Raw genomic sequence first — 27,967 nt, forward strand, 5'->3', positions numbered from 1 at the left:
ACTTCCTTGTTGAAGTGTTGGGAACCAGTCAGATATCACCACGGGGACAATTGGATTCACGGAGAATCTGTGTCCTTATATATTTATATTTCCTTTTTCTTTAACATCGCTAAAAATACTGAAAGGATTTACATAAAATCACAAAAGGCACACTTTATGGACCAAGAGCTAGCTTTCTGCCAAATTTGGTGTAATTCGCTCCAGCGGTTTGGGCTGTAGTCGTGTTCAAAATCTCTATGGGAAAACGCATGGGGAAACACGTTTTGAAACACCAGTTTTTCTCGGCCCTGCTTGACAGATCACCCCGAAACCTTCAACACAGCAGCTGAACCGATTGAAGTATACGTTTTGAAAATTTCATGAAGATTTCTTAGCAGCTATATATATATATGTATATATATATATATGTATATATATATATATATATATATGTAAATGTATTTATATTTAGTATTAAATATTAGTGGAATTTATGTTATTTACATTAGATTAATGTTACATATATAATATCTAAGATTTACTACTTTAAACTGTATCTATATTAAAACAAATGTTTTGTATGCTTTTGGACAATATTAGAGTTAATCAATATTTTATATCTGGTATTTTTAGGTCACAGCCTACTGGGCAGCGCAGCTGTCTGGTTTGCTAAAAACATCATGAGGACTTTCAGAAAGTTGACCTAGAATGCTTGTTGTCCATTGATTACCATTTGGCTTTGTGGTTTCTAACTCACATTTTCCAGCTATTTGCTGGCTTTATTTTCTTTAGGCTCTAGGAATGATGGGGCCATAGTAACCCACGGACCTCCCTAGTACTTTGCTGCACTAGCGCCATAATTTATGGCGCTAATCCAGCAAAGCACCACAACAGCATCACAAATGTTGACTCTATTGTGGAAACAACCTCCATGGTGTGCCAGATTGTAAATGTTAGGTGGTGTAGGGGCGGCACAAGAAAAGTGGCACATTGGGACCAATGCGCCACTTTCTTATAGATCTGACCCAATGTATAGCTATTGTTTACTAACACCTTAACTAATCACCCTGCTTCAGAACACACCCACCATCAACAAATCTCTCTGTCAGTCAATCTGAGCTACACGTACCAGACCGAACATTACATTTGTGCAGCAGGTACAGTGGCACCATGCCCAACTCAAACACAATGAACACAAACCACAACTTAATTTCACACATCTACATATTCCTATTCTGTCCCTAGACTCACCTCACCCCTCCCCACTCCCCAGTGCTTTTACAAAGGCCTCACTTCCATTCAGGCAGCAGGTCTACTGGTTCCAGGATTGTAATTTCACTGCTTTGTGATGTTATGCACAGATGCGCAAGTTGTAACATTAACCTTCCTGCTACTTGTAAACAGACGCCACAGTCTTAAAGCCACTCTGAGAATCCCCTTTCCACCCACTCACAGGTCTAAGAACCCCAAGCACCTCTCCCTCTGCCTTTCCAACTTCAAAGCTTAACAATCTGCCTTTAGGTTCTTTTAACACTTTGCCCGACACTGCTCTGTATATTTACAGCTCGCCACATGCTCAAACAACAGTTAGGCTGCGTCCTTCATGCCCTTTCACCACGGACAACAATTAAAAATATATGCTCTTTCAGGTCATGTATTTCACTGATTAAACCAGATAAGCATCTCAAACAGGCCTCTTGCTTTTTATTACATTTCCAGCCCTAGCCTATACAACATTAATTATTTTCCTAAATTACATTACTTGTACTAAGTGCAGTAACAACTTCTGGCAAAAATACGATCAATATACAATAATGTTTGTTGTTCCACAATAAAATACATCTGCATATTTAATTAATTTCACTACAACTCAAGACACACTACCCCTGTCACGGAGCACTTTTTCATTAAAATAGTTTCGACCAACTTGCGTTATCACCTCTAACCTACGCCATTGTGTTCTTTCAAAACAACAAATCATCATCAGTAATATTTTGTAACACTTTCACAGATGTCTCTTTCTCCCGCCCCTACCTTTTGCATGCATACTTATGTCACTCTTTCCATTTGTCCAACAGGTGCATTTGCGCAGTGACAATCTGGCATCAAGGGCGTATTGAAAACACATTACTGCTTCTGTTTTTTTTACAGGACACAAGGATATCATCTCCTCTCTCTTTATGCCACTAAACTCTAGGCTACTGGTCTCTACACCACTATGCCACTGCACTCAACAACAATCTACTCTGCAACACTGCACTCGCCACCAGTGAACTCTCTGCCATTCTACTCTGCTCCACTGCACTCTATGCCACTGGACCACTCTACTCTGTCTCACTCTATGCCACTGCACTCTACACTACTCTAATCTACTGTGCACCACTGCACTCTCCACCACTTTACTCTTAGCCAATGCACTCTACTTTACTATGCACAACTGCACTCTTCGCCCCTGCAGTCTAGGCCACTCCACTCTACTCTACACCACTCCACCCTATGCCAGTGCACTCTACACCACTACTATATGCCACTATACCTTACCCTGCAGCATTTCACTCTCTGCCACTTCACTCTGCTCTGAAATGATCTACTCTACACCACTGCACTCTATGACACTCTGTTCTATGCTGTGCCACTCTACACCAGTCTACGCCACTTCGCTCCATGCCAGTCTACTCTAAACCACTACACTCAACCCAATGTACTGCACAACACTTTACCCAAATCTAATACACCCATTGCTACTGCACTCTGTGCTAAATTCGCTGCACTACCCGCTCTATGCCACAAACTATGTTCTGCAACACGTTATACCATTGTACGCTACAACACTATACACCATTGTGCTCTTTGTCACTGCACTCTTAACAACTCATTTCTACTCTGCACCACTGTACTGCATGCCACTGCTCTCTACAGCACTCTACTCTGGAACACTCTAAGCCACTGCAGGCTGTGCCAATGCACTCTACACCACTGCACTCTAAGGCACTCTACTTTGCAAAACTGCACTCTCCACTACTGAACTCTACACTACTCTGCACCATTGCACTCTATGCCATTCCACTCTACACCACTCATTTCTACGCCAATGCACTCTACGCCACTACACTCTACACAACTATAATTTACCCTGCACCACTGCATACCATGCAACTGTAGTCTACGTGACTCTAAGCTACACCTCTGCACTCTATCATGCACTACTCCATTTTACCCTGCACAGCTTCACTCTACTCTGAAACAAACTACTCAACACCACTGCACTCTATGCCACTGCAATCTATGCCACTCTACACTACCTTGTGCCCCTCCACTCTGTGCCATTCCACTCTACAACACTCCACTCTATCACACTCTGCACCACTTCTCTATGCCACTCTACTTACTCTATGCCACAGCTTTACACCATTTTACACAAAACCAATGCACTCTAAACCACTGCACTCTGCCAATCTACTCTTCACTGCTGTGCTTATTGCCACTTCACCCAAGGCCACTCTACTTCAATCTATAACACTCCACCCCATGACTCTCTACTCCATTAAGCTCTACTTCACTCTATGACACTTTACCCCACTCTGCTCTTCTCTATGCCACTCTATGACACTAGTCCACTCTGACGCTCTGGCAACTCCATCTACGCCATTCCATGCCACTTTACTCTAAATTATACTATGACACACTACTCAACTATACTTCACTCCACTCCTCCACTCTACACCACTCCAGTACTCAACTCTACACCACTCCGCTCCATGCCAGTCTATGCCACTCCACTCTGCCACTCTGTGCCATTCCACTGTATTACAGTACTCCACTCTGTGCCACTCCATTCTCTCACAATCTATCTGCTCTAGACCACTCTACGCAACACCCTCTATGCCACTCCACTCTGCTCTATACCACTCAACAACACCCTTTGCCACACCGTTCTGACACTGTACTCCACTCTGACACTCTACTCCTCTCTACACCACTCAGCGCTACAGCATTCTATGCCCTTCCACTCTACTCCCTCCGCGACACGCCACAACACTATGCTATGCCACTCCATGCCCCTCAACTCTGCTCTACACCACTCCATGCCTCTCTCTGCCATTCCATAAACACCCCACTCTACTACATGACACTCTACCTTAAGACACTCCACACCACTCTCCTTTACTCCACTTTTAGGCATGCTGAAATGCTGCCAAGCTGGTGTGGAGCAAGGCTAAGTCATATTGGCAAAGCCAATAGCTCTTCCACAAGTGAAACTTATTGGCTTTGCCAATGTTTGTTGTACTTACCATTATGTGTTTAGGGACACAATATTTTGGTAAACAATATTTTTGAAACAGTATTTGTGTCAAACAATATTGTTTACCTCGATATTGTGTCATTGATATCTTCTTTTCATATTTGGGGTGAGCAGGAGTAGACGCTCCGACACACACTCATTCTTATGTAGATCTTCGAGGGAAGATTATCCATTCATCCTTCAAATAAAACACAACAGAGCATCACGTTTTAGACCATGCGTGTTTATTTCTTTCATGCCTTGAAAGTACAAAACTAAACATAAAAATCCCCCATGTACAGATGTATCACTTAACCGTGCCGAAAATGGACACATTTGTGGCATATAAGAAGTGGAAGGATTTAGAATTTCTTGACATGTTCATGCTATTGAAGTTGCGAGATCTTTTATTAAAAATAATCCACTCGATGCATTAGGGTTAGGCTACAGACCCCGATGGCACAGTGACATGCAGTAGAGTTGGGGAAGGACCTGTACAGGGACAAATTTGTCTCTTTGGAAAAGACTCTTCATTATTATACCATGTTCTGTTGACCATCTAGTGCAGAGGTGTTCCGTCTTGTTCAAGCTCCTAGGCAACACTGTGTTGCGGTAGGGCTGCCTCTCATTGGCAACACATAGGCTACAAGCACTGTAGCCGGACATACAAGGAAACACAGGGATCTCTTTAGTGAGTACATAGCTGGAGCAAATTAATCAGTGTCAGTTTCACAATCCTTTGCGTACTCTTGCTTAGTGGCAGTATGTTAGATGGCAACAACAGTGGCGGGAAGAGGGGGAACAATGTTGAAGCTGTTTGTCTCGCATGATTTGAGAAACTGCAGTATTGAATGCCAAAGCCCCCTTGATAGGAAAATCTTGGTCAAATTGAAATTTTCCTTTCTGGAAAAGTGATGAGCAAATATCTATAACATACGCTTTTTAATATCAGTCCCTGTTATTGCATCGGTGTAGTGCTTATTGGCATTACAAAGAGATCATGACTCAATGAGACTTTGATGGTCTCTTTGGCTTCATAAGCTTCTGTGACCACCAGAGTTGGGTTCGATTACATCTTGAAGATGCTCTATGACTTCACATTATAACACAAACTATAGCTTCACAGTGTAGCTACATTTTTTAATGGGCTACAGTAACTACATATTATGTTCTGTGGCCTCTCAATATGGTTCAATTGCATTGCGACAGGTCTATTTTACATCACAGTAGAACTGTATGACTTCATAATTTAGTTTGCTTGCATACTCATGGATTCCTGTTTTTGACTCTTGCAATCAATATTTATAGTTTTTAATCCGTGTTTGCCCACTTGTGCAAGGTCGACATATGTGAATAAATTTACTTTGGGATGCTGATGACTACACATTGAGTTAGTTGCATGGTCACTGCTCCATGGAATATGTAGCAAACTCTTCCATATGGGAATACATGACTTAAAGGAGCTGCCTTCAGATTTGTAACCCATTATTGCTTGTGTACAGTATAAACATGTTCGTAGGGGGATTGACTATTAACAATTGCTGCAATCAACAGTACAAATGTCCTATCTGCAGACCAATCTAAGAGTATAATTCACTTGAGAGACCCTACCCGCAGTTTTGTGAATCATCAGAAACAGAAAAGGGACACACATCTTTTATGGCAATAAGTAAATTGCAGACGTTTCAATTAATCATTGAGGGAACATACATTTTCTGGGTTCCAAGTTGTGTCGTTGAGAGCAGTGCAGCTGATGCACAATGTCAGGTCTAGCGCTTCTGCTAGAATTCGAAGGTCTGACAAAACTTCACAACTGATGGATACAATGGTGCTTTGCATGCCGTATACAGTAAATATCAATTCATGGCCAGAAGGCAGTGTGCAATTATTGAATTCTGATGACATAGAAAACATATGTGCTTAGTGGGCAATGTCGAGTACACATGACGTAACACTAACATTAATACCAGACAGTGGCAGCTCACCACATTTTTGTGAATCATTTTTATTAGGTGTGGCGGTAGCCAAGACTTTTTTATTTTACTAAAATTCTGTATATATATATATATATATATATATATATATATATATATATATATATACATAAAACACTTATGGGGCCTTTCAGCCTAGTCTCTTCATCTATTGGCCTATTGGGGCCTATTGTTCTGTCATTCACATTTTTTTCTGTCCACTACAGCATGGGTCAGTGAGTCAGTCCGCTTCAGCCATTGGCTAACTTTACTGTGCAAACCTCACAAGGAGTACGTTTGTGCCAGAGACTTCTATAGTTGTGTGGTTTGTGAGCCCAATAAGGCCAAATGCAGACCCTACTGGCTTTGCCAATGCCTGATTTTTGTTTGTTAGCCAGTAAGTGAATTATTTAGCAGTATGAGCTGATTAGTTAGTCCTTGCCACTCACAGCATCTCTGAGCTGTCCAGGCATAAACAGCGACTCCCACAGCACAGTTGCCAGGCTGTCTCTTGTGCCTGGAAGTCATTTAAAAAAAGGTACTGAACAAGAATCTGAGAGCAAGGGGTTGCATCGGTGCAGTTGTGTCAGATTTAATAAAATGGTTGGGCGACTTTGGGCCTGATTTAAATCTTGGCAGACTGGTTTACTCTGTACAAAACGTGAGGGATATTGCGCCTGTGCATCAGATTCCATTACATCCTATGGAAATTGCAATATGGCGGATGGAATAACTGTCACAGAGTAACCCACCTACCAAGATCCGAACCAGGCGCTGTGTCTAGTTGTTTTCCTCTCTAAAGTGTTTGTTTTCCTCTCTAAGTGACTGCAGCATGGAATCTGCAATTCAGTAAGGAGCGATTTCTAAAGTTAGTTTTACAGTTTTATGGTAATATAACCTGGAATTTAAACGCTGCTCCTTGGTGATAAATGTGTCCGTATTTGTCTGTTAGTACCCTTGCTCCATCAACATGTATTATTAGGTCGGAAATATTTTCATGAACATGTACGTGTGTGCGTTCAACACCTTGTCTTACTACTCTTTCTAAAATTAGTGAATTAAAGGGACCTGTGACTTTTTGTGCCCCCTAGAATGGTACTGTCGTCTTGTGATATGCTTTAAATTGCATTATTATGAGTTATTATTGTTACAAAATGCCTCAAGTTGCACCAAAAATATGACACCATATTTTACTGTGCACCCACATAAGAACTCAACACACATCATACACACAACAAACCCTGCGATGTCTCCCGCCTATGCTGTTTCTTTCTCACCTGCTTCCTATTTATCATTTCTCTTGTCTTTTCACCCACCTTTCTCTTTTATCGCGTTGCGTTACCCCATCATTCCCTTAATCCCATGCCCGACTCTGTTTCTCTCTTTTTCTGTCCATCTTTCTCCCTGCTGTCACACACACACACACATCTGTTTCTTCATCCCTCAGTATGTAGAATCTCTCATCTCAGTTATGCTCTGGCCTTCAATAATTTGAACTTCACTATGGGTCGCTTGTCTTGAGAGATTCAACTTGTGCCAAAGTTACTTTTTGCAGAACGCATCCCTTATGAGTAATATTGGCCTTGTTTGTTTTCATGAAATGAGCATCTGATGGTTGGCTGAGAGCATCGAAGGTTTTGTTTCAAACAGAGAGAGAGAGCATCAGCACTTTTAAGAATGTATTCAATAATACATTACAGGTTCATTTTAGAAGTACTGCAAAATCTTTAACATCCCATGATGTCACCAGACCTCCTTAACAGGATTGCAGTATGTTTAAGGGGTGCATTGCCAATACTTGTCAGATGCAACGAGGCACATTCAGCCAGGCACTTCAGTCACTTCTCAGGGACACTGAAGTATATTTAGTGATGCAGCAACAGCGCCTCCTAGGGATAGTGCAATATATGTAGTGGAGCAATACAGTACGTCTCAGTGATTCTGCAATATTTTCAGTAGGGCCAATACATTTTTTTATCATCAACACTAAGCAATAGTTAAATGCTTTGCAGTATATTTAATGGGACTGTACTAACCCCTCTCAGGAAGAGTGCACCATTTTCAGCAGGGCTGTACTGGCACTACTCAGTAGGATTGCAAATGACTGTAACAGGTCTATACCAGCCCTTTGATATTTTATGTTAGGTCATGGTACGTAATGCTATGTGATATGTTATACATGTGTATGGTGCCTATTTTGCCAATGCTACATCTTTGCAGTGCCAGTCGGGCTTGATAACTTAATGCCACAGTTTGAGGATTACATTACATATTGGGGTTTGGTGTTGTTGGTGAACTGTCATAAAGAAGAGGAAGTGTGAGGATATTTGGCGTTTTGTTGTTAATAGATGTATTGAAAGTTTGTGGGTGTTTCTGGAGGTCATTATTCTTATAAGAAAACTGGGTTATTTTGCTTGCCCATTGCCTAAAGGATTAGTATGTTTTTGAATTAACTGGAAATATTGGGTGATGATGTCGAGTCCTTCCTGATATGCGTCTACTGGCGTATCAGGATTGTGTGTGGTGGATGTTTGTATTCTGCCTAGACATGTACTAATGTATGATAGTGAGTGCTGATTACATGTTGGAATTCTGTTGTGGTAGCACTGATTTCCATCCAAATGGCATAGCCGAGCGTTGTTGGGTGTGTCTCCTCCTGAAGCATCAAGAAGGGAGCTACCATTTAAACACCAGTATTGAGCAGGGCCTATGCAGAGAGACCCCATCTTTGCCCTCGAGGTTGTGAAGGATGCTTCTGTCTACAGACTACATCACATGTCTACTCAAGTAATTTTAGGGTTGGGGAACCCACAATTGTAAGAGCAGGAGGTATTGTGCTCCTGCATTGAAATACTGGCAGTCTCTAGACGGTTTGCGGGTGGGATGAATGCCAAATAACAAAATCTGCATTGCGGAGGTATCTATTGGATCTTCCAATGTGTGGTCTTCACAGTTTTGTCAAATGCTATCTGTGTGGTTCCTCACAATTTCCATATTGCCCTTTGTGGTTGCTTTATGTTTCTGTTGCTTTGTGTCCTCTTGTAAGTACTCACAAGCTTCTTTCTTTTGTTGGTGCCATACATCCGTGATAAATAATCCACTTTACGTGCTGACCTAGTTTCACCTAGCAGCAATACAAAAAGGTGGGGTCCTATTGAGCAGATACTACTTGGGTGATCTCAACATGGGGAGATTGGAGTGCATGTCCCAGAATGTAGTGGGTGCAGTTGAAAGCACCCCACCATTAGGTAGGATGATGGCACATGCCCCTTTTGTCCCTGCAAATACATTGCCACCAAAGAGAAACTGATGCATCAGAAACCACCACAGCTACAGCATGGCTCATTCATTCTGCCTTTTCTTTTAATCTAGATTGAGTCATGTCCCCGTTCCCTGGCTCCAGGCTCCCGTGACACGATTCCCTTCCCCTGCTAGACTTACGACTACCCGGCTACTCTCAGCTCCTGTTCCACTTTCTCCTCATTCCCTGTACCGTCTTTCGTCTATGATCCTCCTTGGCTTGGCTTGCTACCCACCTACTTCATCTCCATCGTTCACCTATCAAAACACGAACAGAGAATTCATCAAAACAGATATTAAGAACCTCATTCAGAGCAGCATGCAGATGGTCAGTTTTTCCATAAAAATACAAAAAACAGTCCACTTTTTAAATATGTAGCTGAAGAAAGCGGCATTGTAAGGAGCAAGGGAACCAAAGCCATTGTTTATTTTTGCAGCTTTTTTTTTGCATTTGTTGGGTTCTTCTTTCCTTCCTCTCTTCCGACCAGAAAACAGCCATAAGCTACACAAACTGAAATAAAACTCACCACTATTTTTGGTTTAAAAATATAAAAAATGCTTTGAATTTTTCTCTTTCAGAATCACCATCTGGTCTTTATTTGTTATTCTTTTTCCTCCGTTTTCGTGGTAGTCTTGATTTTTTCCATCTTCATCTTACATTTGTACCAACAGCATTTGTCCCATTTTTTTAGGTTTCTATGTTGTCCATCTCAAAAAATGCCCTCCTGTTCCCCAATCACAGACCTAGTGAGCTGCATCCCATTTTTACTGGGTGAGAAAACCAATCTCCAACAGATTGCGAAATACTGCATGCGATCCGACGTATCTCATGTGGAGTAGATCTCAGCCCAGGGGGGCGTCCCCGGTCCTTTGGTGGCTGTTTAAAAAGGCAGGGGTCTCTTGCAGTAAATTTTAAAAATCGTGAAGGAAGGTAGATATCATCTTGGGATACCCTTCTGTCCCAGGGGACCGTCTGTTAGTGTAAAACTGAAATGGAAAAAGGCAATAGTTAGTTTTGGTTTGTGACTTGCATTGGTTTGACACATTTAGATGATGTTGTGAGGCTATCATTCATATGGTTTCTATGCATCCATTGTTTGTTATCGGGTGTGGCTTCACTTCTGGAGAGTTGTTCAAGGACATTTGATCACTAGCCCACAGATTGGATGTTGGAAGCACAAGTGTTTAAGAGACAGGCACTGAAAATGACCTCATCCTTCGATTTCCATTCTTCTTTGCATTTTCTACAGGTGGGTTGTTGTCTATGGTCTGTATTGGGTTTTGGGCTGTAGCTGGTTACTTAAGGGTTGGATAGCAGCTGGAAAATGGTAGGTTAGTTAGACTGAAACATAGTTGAAAGGTAGGACAGTAATCATTAAGTCATGGGCCTGCAGTTATGTCCAGCTTTGTTGCATTGGCTCGACCTGACTCCTGCCCCACTCACAACCCCCAAAGGGTTGCCAACTGGATAAGGAAAGACCTATATAAATTGCACTATTTTATCCCCATTGTTTCTTTTGCAACAACCATGGTAGGTTTCCTCTAGATGCATAAACCAGTGGCCGCTGCTCCAAAACTGAAGCGTCACTGACCAGCCAAGCTGCCACCCATCTTTCCAAGTGGTTGTCAGTGCTGCCTCCTATGTACACTCTGTCCAAGCTGGCCTGATAACTGAAAGACTTGGATTTGTATTTGTCACTTGGGAGGACACAGAACTGGAGGGAGCCCCAGTCGTGTACTCATGAACCTCCCTTGTCTTAATTCCCAGTGTCACCTCTTTAAAGTAAGGGCTGGAATGTTTCTCTACTTACGATTGGGGAGAGCCAACCCTGTTCTGTAATACCTGAATCTTTTTATATTAATTATTTGAAACTTGTAACTCGAATGCGGTGGAAGTTCACTGGAGCCAACCCTATTTGTCCTACACTGAGCTTACGCACCCCGAGCTCCCATCACAGGGGCAGCTTACCTGTGAAGTTAAGCACGCAGTACAGCACAATGATGACCAGTCCCAGCACAATGGAGACAACGCTGAGTAGCCTGGCCATCCTTCCCAGCCTGCGGGCACCATCTGCATCTCCCTGTTGGAGGCTGTTCCTTGACTGTCGAAAAGAAAAAGAAGGGAAGTGAGTTTGACCTGATAAAGCACCACATACAGCACACACCTGTCATACATCGAAGCAAATGATAGTGTTTCAAGCTGTTAATAAATCACTTCACCTTGAAGAACTTCATTTTCACCAGTGCCCAAAAACGTCCCACCTGATTCTCTTTCTCTTTCTCTTTTTATTTCTTCCCCACTTCATTGAAGATTTCACCTTGATGGTAAAACCGTGGGAGTTTAGGAACACCATGTCTAAGCCACCTTGTTTGCTTTGTAGATTAATTTAGTGAGCCCTTTGCACTGATCCTTTTGCAACATTTATGTCAGACATCTTCTCTCTGTCCTAAGTTTAGGTTTGGTTTTCACTTGCAAGCAACTGACATACAGGTTCGTATTGCCATTTTCTGAAAATCCATAAATATATCATATATATATTCATACTATTCCCTCTCATATTTTCAAGACTGTATTTTGACATAAAAATGCTGCTATAGAAATTCCCTTTTTAATGCCCTATCAAAGGTGTATTGAATTTCATTTGCATGACCCATTGGCTATGTAGGTGTATGGGTAAGGACTTTGATTCAAGATTAAGGGCATCATTTTAAGGTTAGTGGGCCAGCATGATGAGGGAGGTGAGAAGGGAGTCAATGCCTCAGCCATCCTAGCTGCGACCTTGTGTGGATATTTCCCCTGACGGCTCGGTGGCTAAAGCAGGTTTGCTCTGCTTCAGCGGCATGGGGGACCTGCCATCACTTGCTTCCTTTCCCAAGACATTCACCCCAAATCGCGGGTATTTATTTAGAAATTACATAACTGATGTAACCAACACACTGAAGGTTTTGTCTCGGAACATGTGGGTCATTTCTGGACCATTTATTTTCAAGACTGCTGTGGTTGACACAGACATGGTGTACCCAGACGAAATAGATGCTGACAGGAAATGCATTGGACAGGCAGCCTTAAAAAGTGTGGTTCCTGTGGTACCATTCCCACTGGCAAAAACTTGTTCCTACAACCTCTAAATGAAGGACAGAACTGAGAGCAGGTTGCACAGGACATCCACCAAATGTTTCACTATTACACTCCTCAATATGAGGGCTTAAGTATCGGACCACACATTCCCTCATTCACCCTTCTGCAGCATTGTAATTTAACTTGTATTGTAAGTGCACTGTAATCGCATTTATATATCTCTTGCTACCCCTGTAGAGGCATTAACATGCTTTATGCCAGGCTGCATGTTGCTGTGGAACTCAATGGTAGTGGCTAGTCCAGTGTTATTAGCTTTTGGGATTAGTCTTGTTCAGTCAAGCAAACCACTCCATACATGAATTCCAGTTCCTTTGTGGTAGATTACGTTATTAGGAGTTTAGTGTGTAAGTTAGGGGGAGGGGGCATATGAGTTCATGCAGATCTTTGGTGAGATTAATTGGTGAGCTAGAGCAGCTTAGATTTTGTTCGATTGCAGGGTTATTGATTTCTAAAAAGGAAAGGTTGTGATCTTTGTGGGCAGTTTGGAGAAACATGTTAATAAACCTAGACTTAATAGAATGAACAAGGTTGTTCTCAGAGAGAGGAGGTATGCCAGAAGCTGAAGGGAAGGAGAAGGGAAGGAGAGGGTCATTTTAAAGAAAAAAGGAGGGGCACCGATCAGAAGTTTTAATTAAAGGTCAGTATTTCATGCAGGATTTAGAAATATGGAAGATGCATTTTGAGATAGCATGTAATTGGAGGATGGAAGCCTGTAGCAAAAAGCAACATAATTTGAATAGGCAGGTAATAGAATCAAGAGTTTTCTGAAGCACTGTCATTTGGTAAATGGTTGGGGAAAGGGTGGGGCCTCCAGAGACTGTTAGTGTAATGTGAATGGGGACCATTTTTGACTTTCTGGATCACAACCAAATGCACAACCATCACACCACTTTGTGTCTGGAGAGCAGCCAAGAAATAACTTTTACATTCTGGTACAGGCAGGGTCGGTTTGTCAGTTATAAATTAAGGCTTCAGATTGTAGGAAAAAGGGAAAAACAAGTACAGAATACAATAAAGAGTTACCATCAAGATATTTGAGATGTGATAACCTGTCAAATAAAACCCTGCAGTGCTACACCCTGCCTGGTGCATAGATGTATATGCTGTCCATAAACACATTTACCAAAATCGGTTCCAATAGCAACAATTTATAACCAGTCAACTTATATTTTCACTGTAGTAGCAATACCTCTTTAAATAAAGCTTCAAACTAGTAGATATCTATACATTAGTATCACTAAGGCTGACAGTGCTCTGATTTATACACAGGTATTTGCAAATTGCAATCAATATAGAAATGTAAATAAAATAATATTGACTTGTTAAAAATGTTACTAGTACATTTTGCAGTGCTGCAAACAACCGGGATTTCAGTTATCCAACTCAATTGCACCAATTTCATCTACCGTGGTAGGATGAAAGTTTGAGTTATTTAAACCTATTACAGCTGTAGGATGCACACAGATTAGTGTAGAGTGCGCAATTCCTGTAGATATAAGACTAAAGTAACTTTGCTGTAGGATACGGTGGCGGACTTATTAACGGTAGACCCTTCTCACCTGATGGATGCTCCAGAATAGCCAAACAGTTCCCTGTGCCAGTGATGAACACGTTGGTATTTGCAGAAGTTTCTTTTTCAAGCAGTGTATCCTGGGAAACGCCCTGAAGGCCGACTTCGGAACAACGAAGTCGTGGGCAACGAAAGCGAAACTACGCTTTCCTTAACCACGACTTTGTTGTTTTGTGCCTTAACAATGCATGTGCTGCACAACGCACATGCGTGGTTAAGGCACAAACAAGGGAGTCGGCTGAGGAGGACGACGCGACGAGGTGATGACTCAGGTAAGTGGGGTGGGGATGGGAGGGTTGCGGTCTTAGGTTTTTTTTCGGTGTATTTTCAGTTTTAGGGGCGGGGGTGGGGGGTTGGGGTTTTAGTTTTAGGGGTGGGGTTGGGGGGTCGGGGTATTTTCAGTTTTAGGGGTGGGGGGCCAGGGTTTTAGTTTTAGGGTCGGGGTATTTTCAGTTTTAGGGGTGGGGGTCGGGGTTTTAGTTTTAGGGGCAGGGGTGGGGGGGTCGGGGTATTTCCAGTTTTAGGGGTGGGGTGGGGTGAACGGGGTTTTAGTTTTAGGGGCGGGGTGGGGGTCAGGTATTTTCAGTTTTAGGGGGGTGGGGGGGATGGGTTTTTAGTTTTTAGGGGCGGGGGTCGGGGTATTTTCAATTTTAGGGGCGGGGTGGGGGGTTGGGGTTTTAGTTTTAGTTTTAGGGTCGGGGTATTTTCAGTTTTAGGGGTGGGAGTGGGGGGTTGGGGTTTTAGTTTTAGGGGCAGGGGTGAGGGGGTCGGGGTATTTTTAGTTTTAGGGGCGGGGTGGGGGTTGGGGTGGTTTTAAGGGTGAGGGTTGGGGTAGTTTAGGTTTTAGGGATGGGGTGGGGGTTGGGGTTGTTTTAGGGGTGGGTGTTGGGGTGGTTTTAGGTTTTAGGGGTGGGTTGGGTAATTTTAGGGGCGGGGTGGGGGGGTTAGGAGGGTTTAGGTTTACGGGCAGGGTGGGGGGCTCGGAGTAGTTTTAGGGTTGTGGGTTGGGGTACTTTAGGTTTCAGGGATGGGGTGGGGGTTGGAGTTGTTTTAGGTTTTGGGGGTAGGGTGGGGGTCGCGGTAATTTTAGGCAGGAGGCGGGGTTGGGGTAGTTTTAGGGGCAAGGGTGGGGGGTTGGTGTGGTTTTAGTGGGGGGTCGCGGTAATTTTTAGGGGTGGGGTTGGGGGGGTAGGGGGGACGCATGCAGGAACAATGCATGCCTATCACTAATGCCTTTACCAGGAATGCCTTTACAACGAAAAATCATTGTTAAGGCATTCGTGGTAAAGGCATTAGTGGTAACAAGGAGGTCATTGTTCCGACCTTGTTGTTCAGGCATTCGTTGTTCAGGCATGCGTCGTTCCGACATACATTCGTGTATCCCTGTTTAGTTTTGCAACACCAGCTTTCTTTACTGCAGCAGAGGAGGGTAGGGGACTTTTTTGCACTGCATTTGCCTCATTTTTTACGCAAAAGCGGTGGAAATTTACCAAATATAATTGTATTTGGTAAGTTTGCGCCACTTGTGCGTCAAAAAATTACGCAAATGCGGCGCAAAAAAAGTATAAAAATGGGCCTTAGTCTCTGCAGGGCATAGAAGCACTTGGACATTAGAAGAAATGTGTGTTCACGGGTTAAGGTGAATGACATAGATAATAGGCCTCTGATGGAGTGGCCCGTCTCTGTTTCGAGGGAAGAGAGCCTAGTAGTGTGCATTGAGTGTTCTTGTGCCTGGTGAAAGGTTTCACACTCGCAGAGGCTTCAAAAAGCGACATCGCCAAAACAGAAATGACACTTTGTGGGACTCAATGAATTCCACTAGTGTTGTAAATGGCAGCAGCCATCTTGGATTTTTAGGTACCGCTTCCCTGGTGTTTCACTTGTTAGGCAATCGAGTTACTATGTTGTTGCTGTTGTTGTTGGAGGAACATTATCTTCCTAAATAGTTTGCTGAGATATCAATAATACGAAGACATGTTCTGGGAGCCACGTTTGGAAACAAATAAACTTTGAACTCTTTCTTGAATTCTATGTTTGTAGCTAAATACTTTCAGTCTTTGGAACTTGATTTATTTTGCGAAGGAACAAAAAGCTTTCTATTGTCAAAGCATCATTAATTACAATATGTGTAAGTAATGCGTATAAAGGTACAAGTGATATTTTAACAAATGATACATATGCCATTCAGAGTAGGAATTACAGAGTACTATCAATCTAAACTATCTTTCATTTATGCCTAAAACAAAATCAGAACATAAACTACTCAGTATCAGAAGTTCATAAAATGAAGTGAGCAGTAATCTTACAAACTCTGAGGTAATTTAATGAGCGTTTCAGTGGTTATTGATATATTTCTGTATTTCAGTTTCAGGAAAGTCAGCTTCATACTAAGGGCACTGAGAAGTGGTTAAGCAAAGGTTGCCTTCACCTTGGATAGAGGATGAAGGGTGATTATATGCAATTACTTAATACTTCTCATGTGCCTTAAGATATCCCTAGCAATCTGCAGATGTTCCTGCCCAGCAGAGTGATTAGACAGAGTGATACCTGGTGTCTGTTTTCTCTCTCATTCCATCCACCTTTCCCTGCTTCTACTATTTGACTTAGAGATCATGCATTGCTTTGTTAGCAGCAGTAGTGGTGAGAAGTGGAAGAGTGCATCAGGCCTGTTGGATCCAGAGTACAAGGTTAGTGTATTCTGACAGCACATTCAAATGGTGTAAGTCACAAGTCCTTTCTGCCACATTTACATATCATCTGCTCATCAGGTTAAAGGGAATGCTTTTTTACTCCTGACTCTCACCAGCATCAATATAAGTCATAAACAACAGAATGCAATTATTTTCCGGGAGAATATTAATGAAATAGATTCCTTTTATCAAAAGAATGTTATAAGGGACAAGATAAAAATACAGAAGTTAGACAAATGAGAAAAATAGATATATCGATCATCTATTTATGAACAACTTCCGACTCTGGTGTTGGTTGGCAAAAATGGAAGCTCACAGTTCTCTAATAAATGTGAATAAATAATATAGCATTTTCAGAAGACGAAAACTGTATGACTTGACAACAATTCAGCACCAGCGCGTGATCCGAGGCTCAATCTATAAAATTATAAAATGGGATACTAGGCCAAAAATGTGTATAGCTGATGCAAATGGCTTCTAGTCAGTGTTTGATCCTCCAAGATAAGTCAACATGTCTTCATCAGGACTTAAGCAAGCACTCACTTGTAGCTAAAAAGTAAGCCTAAGAAATAAAATCTTCTTGAATAACTACGTTTGCTAAACAGACACACCACCCTATACTCAAGTAGATGTTCAGCATTTACAGTCACAACAGGTCTGGTTCTTGGATAAACATAGTAAAGAAGGAGGAAGCAGGGGAAATGAGGAAGGAGCAACGACTCCGTGGGCAACAAATCTAAAGTATCAGGTCAAAAGGAACCAGTTGAAACACTCAACAAGAAGTAATCATTGATTGTGAAATATTAATGTTACTAGAAAGTCAATGACAATATAAAATAGGGAATAATAGAAGGGAACAGTCTGTACATTGACAATGAAAAGAGATGCAATTCCAGTTTAACAACTAAAAAATAATCTACTGGATCAAAAAGTTGTAGTACACGCCATTAATTATAGCTATAGAGCTTAACACATGGACAGAATATCAGATATTTCGCAAGGCAACCAACATGTGTTAAAGAAAATAGTAAATAGAAAAAAATTCTCCCCATGAAAGACTAGAAGGTTATCTAAACTAGGAGATACCTCTTACCCTAGGAGCTGTAAGTACAGCATATTGTTTGTGTGCTCTTGTATCTATCTGACTAAAAGTGAGCAGAACATTAGGGTCTAAGTAAGCCACCAAAAATGCACTAACTAATGGCATCTCTGAAAATCAGAATGCCATTAGTTAGTGCATTTTTGGTGGAGTCACTTGATCCCGGTGAATCGTCAGAATAAAAAAATGAAAATAGATAAATATTCAAGAGAAAACTCAAAATGAATCAATCAAAACTTTCTAAAAACTTGACAGAACTCCAATCAAAATCGTGCAACCATGGAAACGTTTTTTTTATCTTTAACATAAAACACACAAAGCCTGCAATAGAGTGGAATTGAATGTAAATAACAGCAGTACATCGCAGTAAAGTTCAAGCATCAATATTGAAGGTAGTAAGTAAACTTAAAGGACTTACACCATCAAGTGTGTAGTTTGTAATTGAACAAAAGCTAAAATACTCATATATGAAATACATTAAAACATTATTAAGAACAAAAGAATACAATCCCTTTTCAGCAATACTCAACCAATATGTACTGCACATAGCTGTCTGATAGCATAGTCTCTTAAAAGGCATTAAAAACAAAAATATCACATATGTATGCTTCTTAGCGTTTGCCATTCAATAAATTCATTCAGTATTCTTCTTACAGAGTCGAGCATCTCAATTCACATACTTTTCTTGATGCTGTTGGCTGTAGACACATCTTCCCCACATTGTGAGAGGAATGGGGTTTTCTGGTTTTATCTCCTACAACAGTGTTTTTCAACCTGTGATCCAGGGACCTGTGGTGGTCTGCGGAGCCTACTTAGGGCATCCGCAACTGCTTAGAAAATGAAATAATAATAACAGAATAATGAAGTATAAATAAATAAAGAAGAAAAATGTAAAACTGACATTTTAAAATGTTCTGTAAATATGACGGACTTTGAATTTTGGGGCTAAAAATTAATGTAGTATCTTTCGAGTGATTTCTGGGAGCAGTACAAGTGCATCAAATAGAATCTAATATGGATGATGAGTGGCCTCAGTTGAATTTAGTAAGACTCCAGCCTTCTCCTTAAAGTTAACATGTTGATTTTTTTTTATGTGTTTGTGAAGTAAATGAATGAATATTTTGTGTATTTGTGTGATGGATGTTTGTATCTGTGTTTTGCATTTCAAATAATCGAAAATGCATAGGCCGTGGTCCCCTGCTTCCAGTAATGACTCAGTATGGGGGTCCCAGATTCCAATAACGATTCATTGGGGGTCCCCAGGATCCAGTAACAATTAAGTGGGGGTCCACAGAAGTGAAAAGGTTAGGAACCACTGCCCTACAAGATAACATAATTTTCTTTATGTTTTTTTGTCAAGTAAATGATATATTAAAAGAGCACCAGAGGTCCTACAATGGATCATAACGCAGTATTGGCCACTTCACTTTTTAATCAAATGTGTAGTCTGTCACATGTAAATTAAATGATGGAGACCCCCGTCTGTAGTTGATATCATTAGCAGTGTACATTTTGTGTGCATCCCATGACAGTGCTTGACTGTGTCACAATTTAACTTATTGGTGCCAATGGTGAAATTACACACACAATTTTTTTTTGCTTTTTATAACTTTTCTAGTTCCTCCTTTCTGCTTATATGACTAATTATCAGTTCGTTTTTACTGCCTTTTACTTATGTTGCTACATGCAAGCACAAGGGTTTCCTCAACTCCACATAGCACATGACTAGTCTTTAACGACCAAGGCCCAAATGTCTGAACTGCTATTGATGATATCAGGTAGCTATATCAGCAAATGCTAATGTAGGTCACTTCGGAATGGTCAAGGCAGCTCAGACATATGTTGCTTTGTTCGGACTGGTGAGATTCCTAAGCTACATTTTGGAAACTCCTATAAAGTAATGACCTGAAAACATAATCAACAAATAAATTTGGATTCACGTATTACAATGCAAATTGCATATATCTTGTCAGTTGTACGAGAATCACTGCCACCCTCAATAACTTATACATTTAGTAATGCATTTATTTCAAAGAATTTGCAGAAATAATGGCTTTAGGGGAAAATGGGGTTCTCTCCAGTGCACCTTTTCAAGGAGCACTTTGTGGTACAGGAGCAGGCAGCTCTCGCGCAATAGGCATGTTAAAATTGTGCGCTTCATACAAACTAAAAGTCCTCAATGTCATTATCCGTGTTTAGTGGAGAAAAGCCAAGAGCTTACAAAAAAAAACGTTTAAAGGGGCAAATGAGAACTTATAAAGGCCACAAACTTTAAATGGAGTCTAAGGGGGTGATTCTGACCCCGGCGGTACTAGACCGCCGGGGCCAGGGTCGGCGGGAGCACTGCCAACAGGCTGGCGGTGCCCCGCAGGGCATTCTGTCCGCAGCGGTTCAGCCGCGGTCAGAAGAGGAAAACCGGCGGTCTCCCGCCGGTTTTCCCCTGCCCTTCTGAATCCTCCATGGCGGCGCAGCTCGCTGCGCCGCCATGGGGATTCAGACACCCCATACCGCCATCCTGTTCCTGGCGGTTCGCCCGCCAGGAACAGGATGGCGGTATGGGGTGTCGTGGGGGCCCCTGGGGGCCCCTGCAGTGCCCATGCCAATGGCATGGGCACTGCAGGGGCCCCCGTAAGCGGGCCCCACTTTTAATTTCACTGTCTGCATTGCAGACAGTGAAATTCGCGATGGGTGCAACTGCACCCGTCGCACCTTCCCACTCCGCCGGCTCAATTCTGAGCCGGCGTCCTCGTGGGAAGGGTTTTTGCACTGGGCTGGCGGGCGGCCTTTTGGCGGTCGCCCGCCAGCCCAGTGCAAAAGCCAAAATACCCTCTGCGGTCTTGCGACCGCGGAGCGGTATTTTGGAGGGGGGAAGTCTGGCGGGCGGCCTCCGCCGCCTGCCAGACTTAGAATGACCCCCTAAATATCGCCATATACAAAATGCAAACAGTTTAGAGGATTACAGGAGAGCAAAGGGGCCAGTTTCTCAAATTATTCAGATTTTTAATTTCAGCATGGTATTTCTCCTCACCCATAAGGAATGTAATGAGCACAAGGCGCTCGGTGATACTGTCCCTTTCGTGTCATCAGTACCTGTCTCGCGAACTCCCTAGCTCATGGAAACTTAGCCTTTAGATCTTACACGTGGCTCCATGGCAGTGTCCAGTTTGAATACCAGAAGTCAATAAAGCACCCGGGATTGCTAAAATGTGCACAGTTTTTGTGGATATACAAGGAATATATCTGTTGAAATATTTATGTTTCACTCCTTTTGCTTGGTACACAGCCAACAATATATCCATGCGAGAGGCACACATTGCTTCTGACCTGCAGGAACTAATGAGGTGGTTTATCTGGTGGGAGACATGAGGAAATGAGCCCGGGCCTTTTCCCATCTGCTCAGCAGATTTTCAAGTGCTCTAATGATTTGGTTTCCTTATACAGACTGCAACAAAGAAACAAGGAAGACATTCTCCCTCCTTGCCTTTCCATCTTCCCTCCACTCTGATCCTCCTTCCTTCCTTCCATACACATTTGTATTTGGAAATGGGCAGAACCAATTGTTTATGGGGGCAACGATGAAGCGGACACCCGCACTGAACTTTCTGTGGAAATTTGCCTCTATTACCTTCCCTATCTCACTATGAGTTCCTGAAAGGTACAGGATGTGGCCCTGTGCTTCTATTACTCGTGCTTTTAACTGCATATGTTGAGTTATACAAGTGCTTACATTTCAGGGGTGTTTTTCCTTAATGTTGGTTTATAGTCAAAATTACTTTAATTACTGTAACGCTTGTCACATAATGATCAGCCAAGCATCAGTGGCACTGGTCCTGATATTTCACATCTTTCTTGATCTGCTGAAAACAGATTTCCTGGGGACTGCAATGATAATAAGCACTGGCAAAGCCAACAGGTCTGTGCTTAAAATGATAACACATGCAGTATGTTATGGGGTATTATGCAGATTTGTAGAGCGCACTATCACCCGAGAGGGTATCCTGGTGCTGAGCAGCTGTGAGTCTAGTCAACCTAGGGCCTAGTGCTACTACCAGGGAAGCCAGGTCTTCAGCTGCTTATGGTACTCAAGAAGTGAGGAGGAGGCTCTTATGTGTAGCTGCAAGTCGTTCCACACTTTAAGAGAAATGTTGGAGAAGGCTTGACTGCCGGATCTGCTTATCCATATGTGTATGTGGATGTTTGCAAGTAGGGGTCTGGATGAGTGGAGGTATCTGGTAGGTTTGGGAAAGCAGATGCAAATTTTGAGGTATGCTGAGCCAGTATTATCTAATGGCTTGAAAGTATGGTTGAAGAGTTTGAATTGTGCTCATTTGTGTATAGGGAGCTAGTGAAGATCCTTCAGGTGAGGTGTGATGTGAGTGTGGTGTGGGAGGTTGAGAATGAATTTGGCGACCGAGTTCTGAATGGTCTGCAGCTTCCTGGTGTTTTTTTGTTGATTCCTGCATAGAGGTTGTTTCCAAGGTCCAGTTTTCTTGTGACAAGGGCGTGCGTGACTGTTTTCCTGGTGCTGATTGGGAGCCATTTGAAAATCTTCCTCAGCATCTCCAGGGTATGGAAGCATGAGCCGGTGATGGCATTGACATGAGTAGTCATGTGGAGTTTGTTGTCAATGATGATCCCTGAGGTTTTTGGTTTGGGTGGTGGGGATGGTAGTCAGTCTTAGCTCTGTTGGCCATCAGTTAGAGTCCCACATTGAAGTGCTCTTCTCAAAGATCATGATTTTGGTCTTCTTGTTGTTCAGCTTCAGACAGTTGGTCTTCATCCAGTGGGAGATTTCAGTCACTGATTTTGATCCAGTTACTGGGCGTCTTGTCCATAAGGGAGAGAATCAGTTCTGTGTCGTCGACTTTGGAGGGGATGTTAATGTTTTGATAGTAGATGATGCTGGCTATAGGGATCATATATGCATTGAAGAGGGTCAGGCTCTGTCACAATCGTTACGGAACTCGGGTCCTGGTTGCGGGTTGAAGTTCCTGTAAACGGTGGTGATTTTGTTGTTGAAGACATGACATATTGTTGCAGAGGTCCTGTTGGAGTTGTCCGCTACTGAGGTGAAATTCTTCAAGGTGGTGAAGATTTCTTTCCCTTCATTGGTGCTGGCATCGATGCAGTCTCCCAGAACTACACGTCTTGTGGTCCGGATCATTTGATGGTAGAGTCTCAGGGCGGATTTGAACAGGCTGCTGTCTGCATTGTCCTGACTCATTCTCCATTTGAGCTCCTGCTGTTTGCAGTGACATTTCATCAGCCTGAGGTGCTCTTTGTACCAACTGGCCTGGGGTCTAGCTCTTGTTTGATTACTGTATTTGAACGGGACTAGGGAGTCGGTGCAGGAGGTGATCTAGTTATTGAAATCCTTGATGGCTTTGGGGAGGCTGTTGCTGTGTTCAGGCCAGTGGGTGTTGAGATCAGTGTTTCAGTCCTTGGCAGTGATGCTGTTCCAGTTTCGCCAGGGTTAGCACAGATAAGACAGATGGGAAGGAGAAGGCAATTGTAGTAAAGCAGATCCTCATGTTGATTAGTGGAAGCACTCAAGTAGAGGCGAAGGATAAAGTCAAATAATCAGTAGCATTAGGTAAAACCTGAGTACTCCACTAGGCTGAGCCAAAAATATTACTGACATACTCTCCAGCTAATGGCTGCAAGAGGCTAATTGAGAAAAAGTAAATGGTTGAAAAGACAGACCTATCTTCCACTCTAAGTAAATTATATGATACCCAGACCTAATTAAAAAAATGTGAACTCTTCACAGTGCAGAGTTGTTTGAAACCTCATGCAGGATAGTTCTCTATTTAATGTTTTCGTCCTCTCAACATTTCATCACACCCAAACATACATACAGCACCTCTCCGCTACCTCTCCAGTATTGCTTGTTCTTCCAGTCTTAGTCAAACTGGTTTCTGCTTATGATTTTTTTAAAATATTGAACTCCTTCTGTGACAGCTGACTCAAGGACAGTGATGTATGCCATCCCTTCCCTGTAAAGCATGCTTCATATTGGAGTACAAGACTAATTTATTAAGAAATTAAGAAACTTTAAGGGCATTCTGTAAAGACGGTTATTAGGACATTTGCAAGTAGATGTCAGAAGGCAATGTTCCCTGATGAAGAGCTGCTCCTTGCTCAGCCACGAGGAATAAGCCTTAGACGGTGTTGACAGGAAAGGAAATAGCATTGGACAGACAGCACAATTTAACGTGGCTTGTTCTTTGCCAGTCCTACCAGTGTCACTTCTGTGCATGACCACCATTGAAACCATAGTGGTCACATTATGAAAACGTGAAAATGGTCCCAACCTGCTGGGAGAAAATATCCAGCATCTATAGAACTATGTTAGTGGGTACTGACCGACAATTGTGACTGCAGCTCCTCTATGCTACTAGGACATGGCTGATCTACCATGATGCATCTGGGAACTGCTTCATGGGAAAAGTATCCACGTCACAGATGGGACTCTCCAGATTTGACTGGCCACCAGGGGCGTAGCTTGGTCAGTAGGGGGGGTGAGCTTCAAATTTCCCGACAATCACGCTGGCATATCATGTTAATCATTGTATGCGAAGCAGTGTTTGTGGGGGGGGGGGGGCTTAAGGTCCAGTGTAACGAGAAATAAGTGTGGATTGTGAGGGGTAATTAAAACAGTATTTAAAAAACACGTTTTAATACTTTTAAAACAGAGACAAGAGTATGTGTCTGTGTTTTTGTCTGAGTATTTAAAAATATCAGGTGAAATCTGACAGATACCTTGGCTTAACATACCCGACGGAAAGCCCCTGAACCTAACTATTTATTGAATAATACATGTATTGGGAGTGTAACACCCCAAACAACACCCCACTCCCCACGAAGTTACGCCCCTGGTGACTGCTGGCGTCAGCCTGAGGTGCTCCCTGTACCAACAGCACCTCAGGCGTAAAAAAAGAACTGGGCAGCCATGTCATCAAACTTCAGATGATTCTCATGATTATTTGCTAGAACCATCCAAAATAGCAATCATGAAATACTTCGACTTACCTTGTGAAAAGGCTCCTCATTCCTCAGTTCAAAGATGTTTTTGTGAATTTAGGGGCTGGGTTAAATGTTGGTGAAAAGGGTAAACCCGTGTATAGATGGCGGACTACTACTTCTCCCCCTCCTACACACATTAGACGGCCTGATGGGATAAGCGGCATTGGAGGTTTGGGCATGTGTCAATCCGCACTAGAGTGAGCGGACACAATGCTAGCTTTCACTGCCTCTCAGCGCCATGAAATACATGGTAGCAAGGGTCAGTGAAAACTTTTAAATGATTCCCATGGCAAGGGAGTCATTGTTCTTTTTACTTTCTTAAAGAAAATCCCTCTTTGTTATTTTCTTTTTATAAATAAAAAATAAAGTTGTGCCATCCGTCGAACTTACAATGCATTTTAAGGAACTGCTGACACAGCGGTTCCTAGAAATGCACGGGATGTCTGCAGGAGCAGCCAACATCTCTAAATGCCACAGGTGGAGTACTCGCACCATGGCTGGAGTAAAGGCTCCACCATGGAGACAGTAATTACTCCACTCACCAGGAAATACATCAGCCCCTTAGTGACATAGGATGGGTGCCTCTGACCAATCAAAGCAGAACAGACATGATTCTAGTGCACTTTTCCCGTACAATTTCACTTTTAATGATGATCTGCTGTAATAAATTTGTCATCTTCAACAACCTTTTTAGTGGTTTATGGGGACTGCTTTGCCCTTTGCCACTTTACAAGTTCAATCGTCTCGGAATGTTTTCCTGAAAAGTGAATTTACTCATTGCTTTTGTCACTTCTGTACAACCCTTTAGTGTTTAAGGTGTAATTTGCTCTGCTGTAAAACTGTTTTAAAATATCTTACTTCACCGTCGTGTTTGAGCACGCAAATCTGTATTTTAGTAATATTACAGCTTTATTGTTTCATTTTTCTATTCTTGACTCTTCTTTCTTTCCTAAAGGTCCCAATTGCTTTTCCTATTTATTGTCTGTAATGATTTTAATTAACTGCAAACAAAAATGTAGGTTTGCTAGCATGGTCTCAATCCACTGTGTCAACATTCCTTTTCAGATACAACAATATATCAAGGCGAAACATCGATCTAGTCTTTGGTCCTGGTACCAATGACACCAAAGTTGATGATGATGCTAACATGCACCAATCCCCTGAGTGCAGTTCTTATCAAGGCAGTCATGATACAAATGTCGGTAGGAAGAGAGCTACCTAGCATGAAACTTTCATATCCACTGTGCTACTCTGCTTCCACCCTTTTCAGAGAATTCAAGCTGCTAGATATTGTCTCAACAGAGAAGGGAGAGCTATCAAATAACAATGGGGCAGCTAGATAACTACCCCCAGGTGTCCCATTGTAATGCTATATCTCTTCCTTCTCTGTTGAGATTATTCTGTGAGAGGGTGGGGTCAAAGAGCAGTATGACTTGTTGATGGTGTAGCAATGTGATTTCAAGATATATATATATACTAAGATTGGAGCTGTAAGGGCAAGCCTTTATACTGCTCTGCATATTGGCTTTTCCTGCTAGATACTGTATTTACCCTACCAGATCAATAGCAGGCTGTAATGGCTGACCACATGCTGGAACTTTCGTCCATTCTAGATAGGAAGCAGTCAAATATAACAAACTTTCCATGATCCAGGATTCCCCAAGCCAAACTTTCTTCACTTCTTGTTGTGGTATGATGTTAGGATAGTTTAGCCCATAAATAGTCAATACAGGATGAAATGGGTATTTTCCGGTCTTTCACATGTCGATGTAGGGGCATCTAAATTGGATTTATATATTTGTTATGTTCACCATTCAATTATTACTTAGCACGGTACTCACATCTGAGCATACCAGTTGCACTTAGGGTATCAAAAAACAAAGTAATAGATGGAATGCTGGAACTAATCTCAGTCACTGGTGCCAAGCTGCACCTTGCTGATGAGCCCCAACTAGGGTGAAACCATTCCTAGGTTGCTTGTGTTCCTCTTTAGTTCGGGCTGACTGTTCCCACTGCAGCAGGATCATGACTGATTTGCACATGGATAGGTTGAAATCAAGGTGGCATGGTGTGCAAAATAACGATGAGCTGAGATGCGGCCCAAGTAATTGCCAGTGACGGAGATTAATTCAAGCATTCCATTCATCATTTTTCTTTATTCTTTAGTGTGTCACCCTAAGTGTGATGGGTGTGCCCAGATGTGAGCCCTGTGCACACTGTGTTGCCGGATCCCAAGCTATACCTGGCTGTTGAGCCATAAAAAAGGGCAAAACCGGTCCTGGGCTGCTTGTGTTCCTGTTCAGGGGGTCCTGGTCTGGCAGTTTGGTCTGGACTATTCTCCTGCAGCAGGGTTAATACTGATTTGGATATGCTGGGTTCAAACTGAGGTGGCGTGGCATGGTGTGCAAAATAATGAATCACTGGGGTGCGGCCCGAGTAGTTATCACTAGCTGAGATTAATTCAAGCGTTCCATCCATCACTTTCTTGTATACTTTAGCCTGCTTTAATTAAACCATGACATAGCCATTCACGAGTAGCTCAAAAGACAGAAATATCTAATGATCTCATATCAGGAGCGTGGTGTGTGCTTTCACTCTCCGTTTCTCATTAGCCAGATCAAGTGTTTATTTTAATAAAAATATAAACGTTTACTGATAATTTTCATATCAACTATATCCCATTGTGTCCCACGAGGGGCACAAACAATCATATTACATGCACCAAGGCACACACTCGTCATTTGCTATCTCCTCTTTCCATCAGTACATCTTTATATTTGATAAGGAGGGGAGCAAAATCAACCTAGGTCTCAGGAAGCCTGTGGCATTTAAAGTGGTGGAGCCTTAAGCTCAGGAGAATGCATGCTTGTGCCTGCTCTTCCAAAACATTGTTATGCTTTGTGAAATAC

General features: G+C 42.4%; 1 protein-coding gene across 1 annotated transcript in view; it reads right to left on the minus strand.

The window, feature by feature from the left end:
- Positions 1 to 4,489: 4,489 nt before the first annotated feature.
- Positions 4,490 to 27,967, minus strand: part of LOC138285841 (trafficking regulator of GLUT4 1-like) — a 162,264-nt gene continuing 138,786 nt past the window's right edge. The window contains exons 2-3 of the mRNA XM_069226273.1: positions 11,504 to 11,636; positions 4,490 to 10,521 (exon numbers count right to left, since the gene is read on the minus strand). Of these exons, the coding sequence (XP_069082374.1) occupies positions 10,511 to 10,521; positions 11,504 to 11,636 (144 nt within the window). The 3' untranslated portion in view covers positions 4,490 to 10,510. The remainder of the gene's footprint in view (positions 10,522 to 11,503; positions 11,637 to 27,967) is intronic.

This window comes from Pleurodeles waltl, chromosome 3_1 (assembly GCF_031143425.1).
Source record: "Pleurodeles waltl isolate 20211129_DDA chromosome 3_1, aPleWal1.hap1.20221129, whole genome shotgun sequence".
NCBI classification, from domain to species: domain Eukaryota; kingdom Metazoa; phylum Chordata; class Amphibia; order Caudata; family Salamandridae; genus Pleurodeles; species Pleurodeles waltl.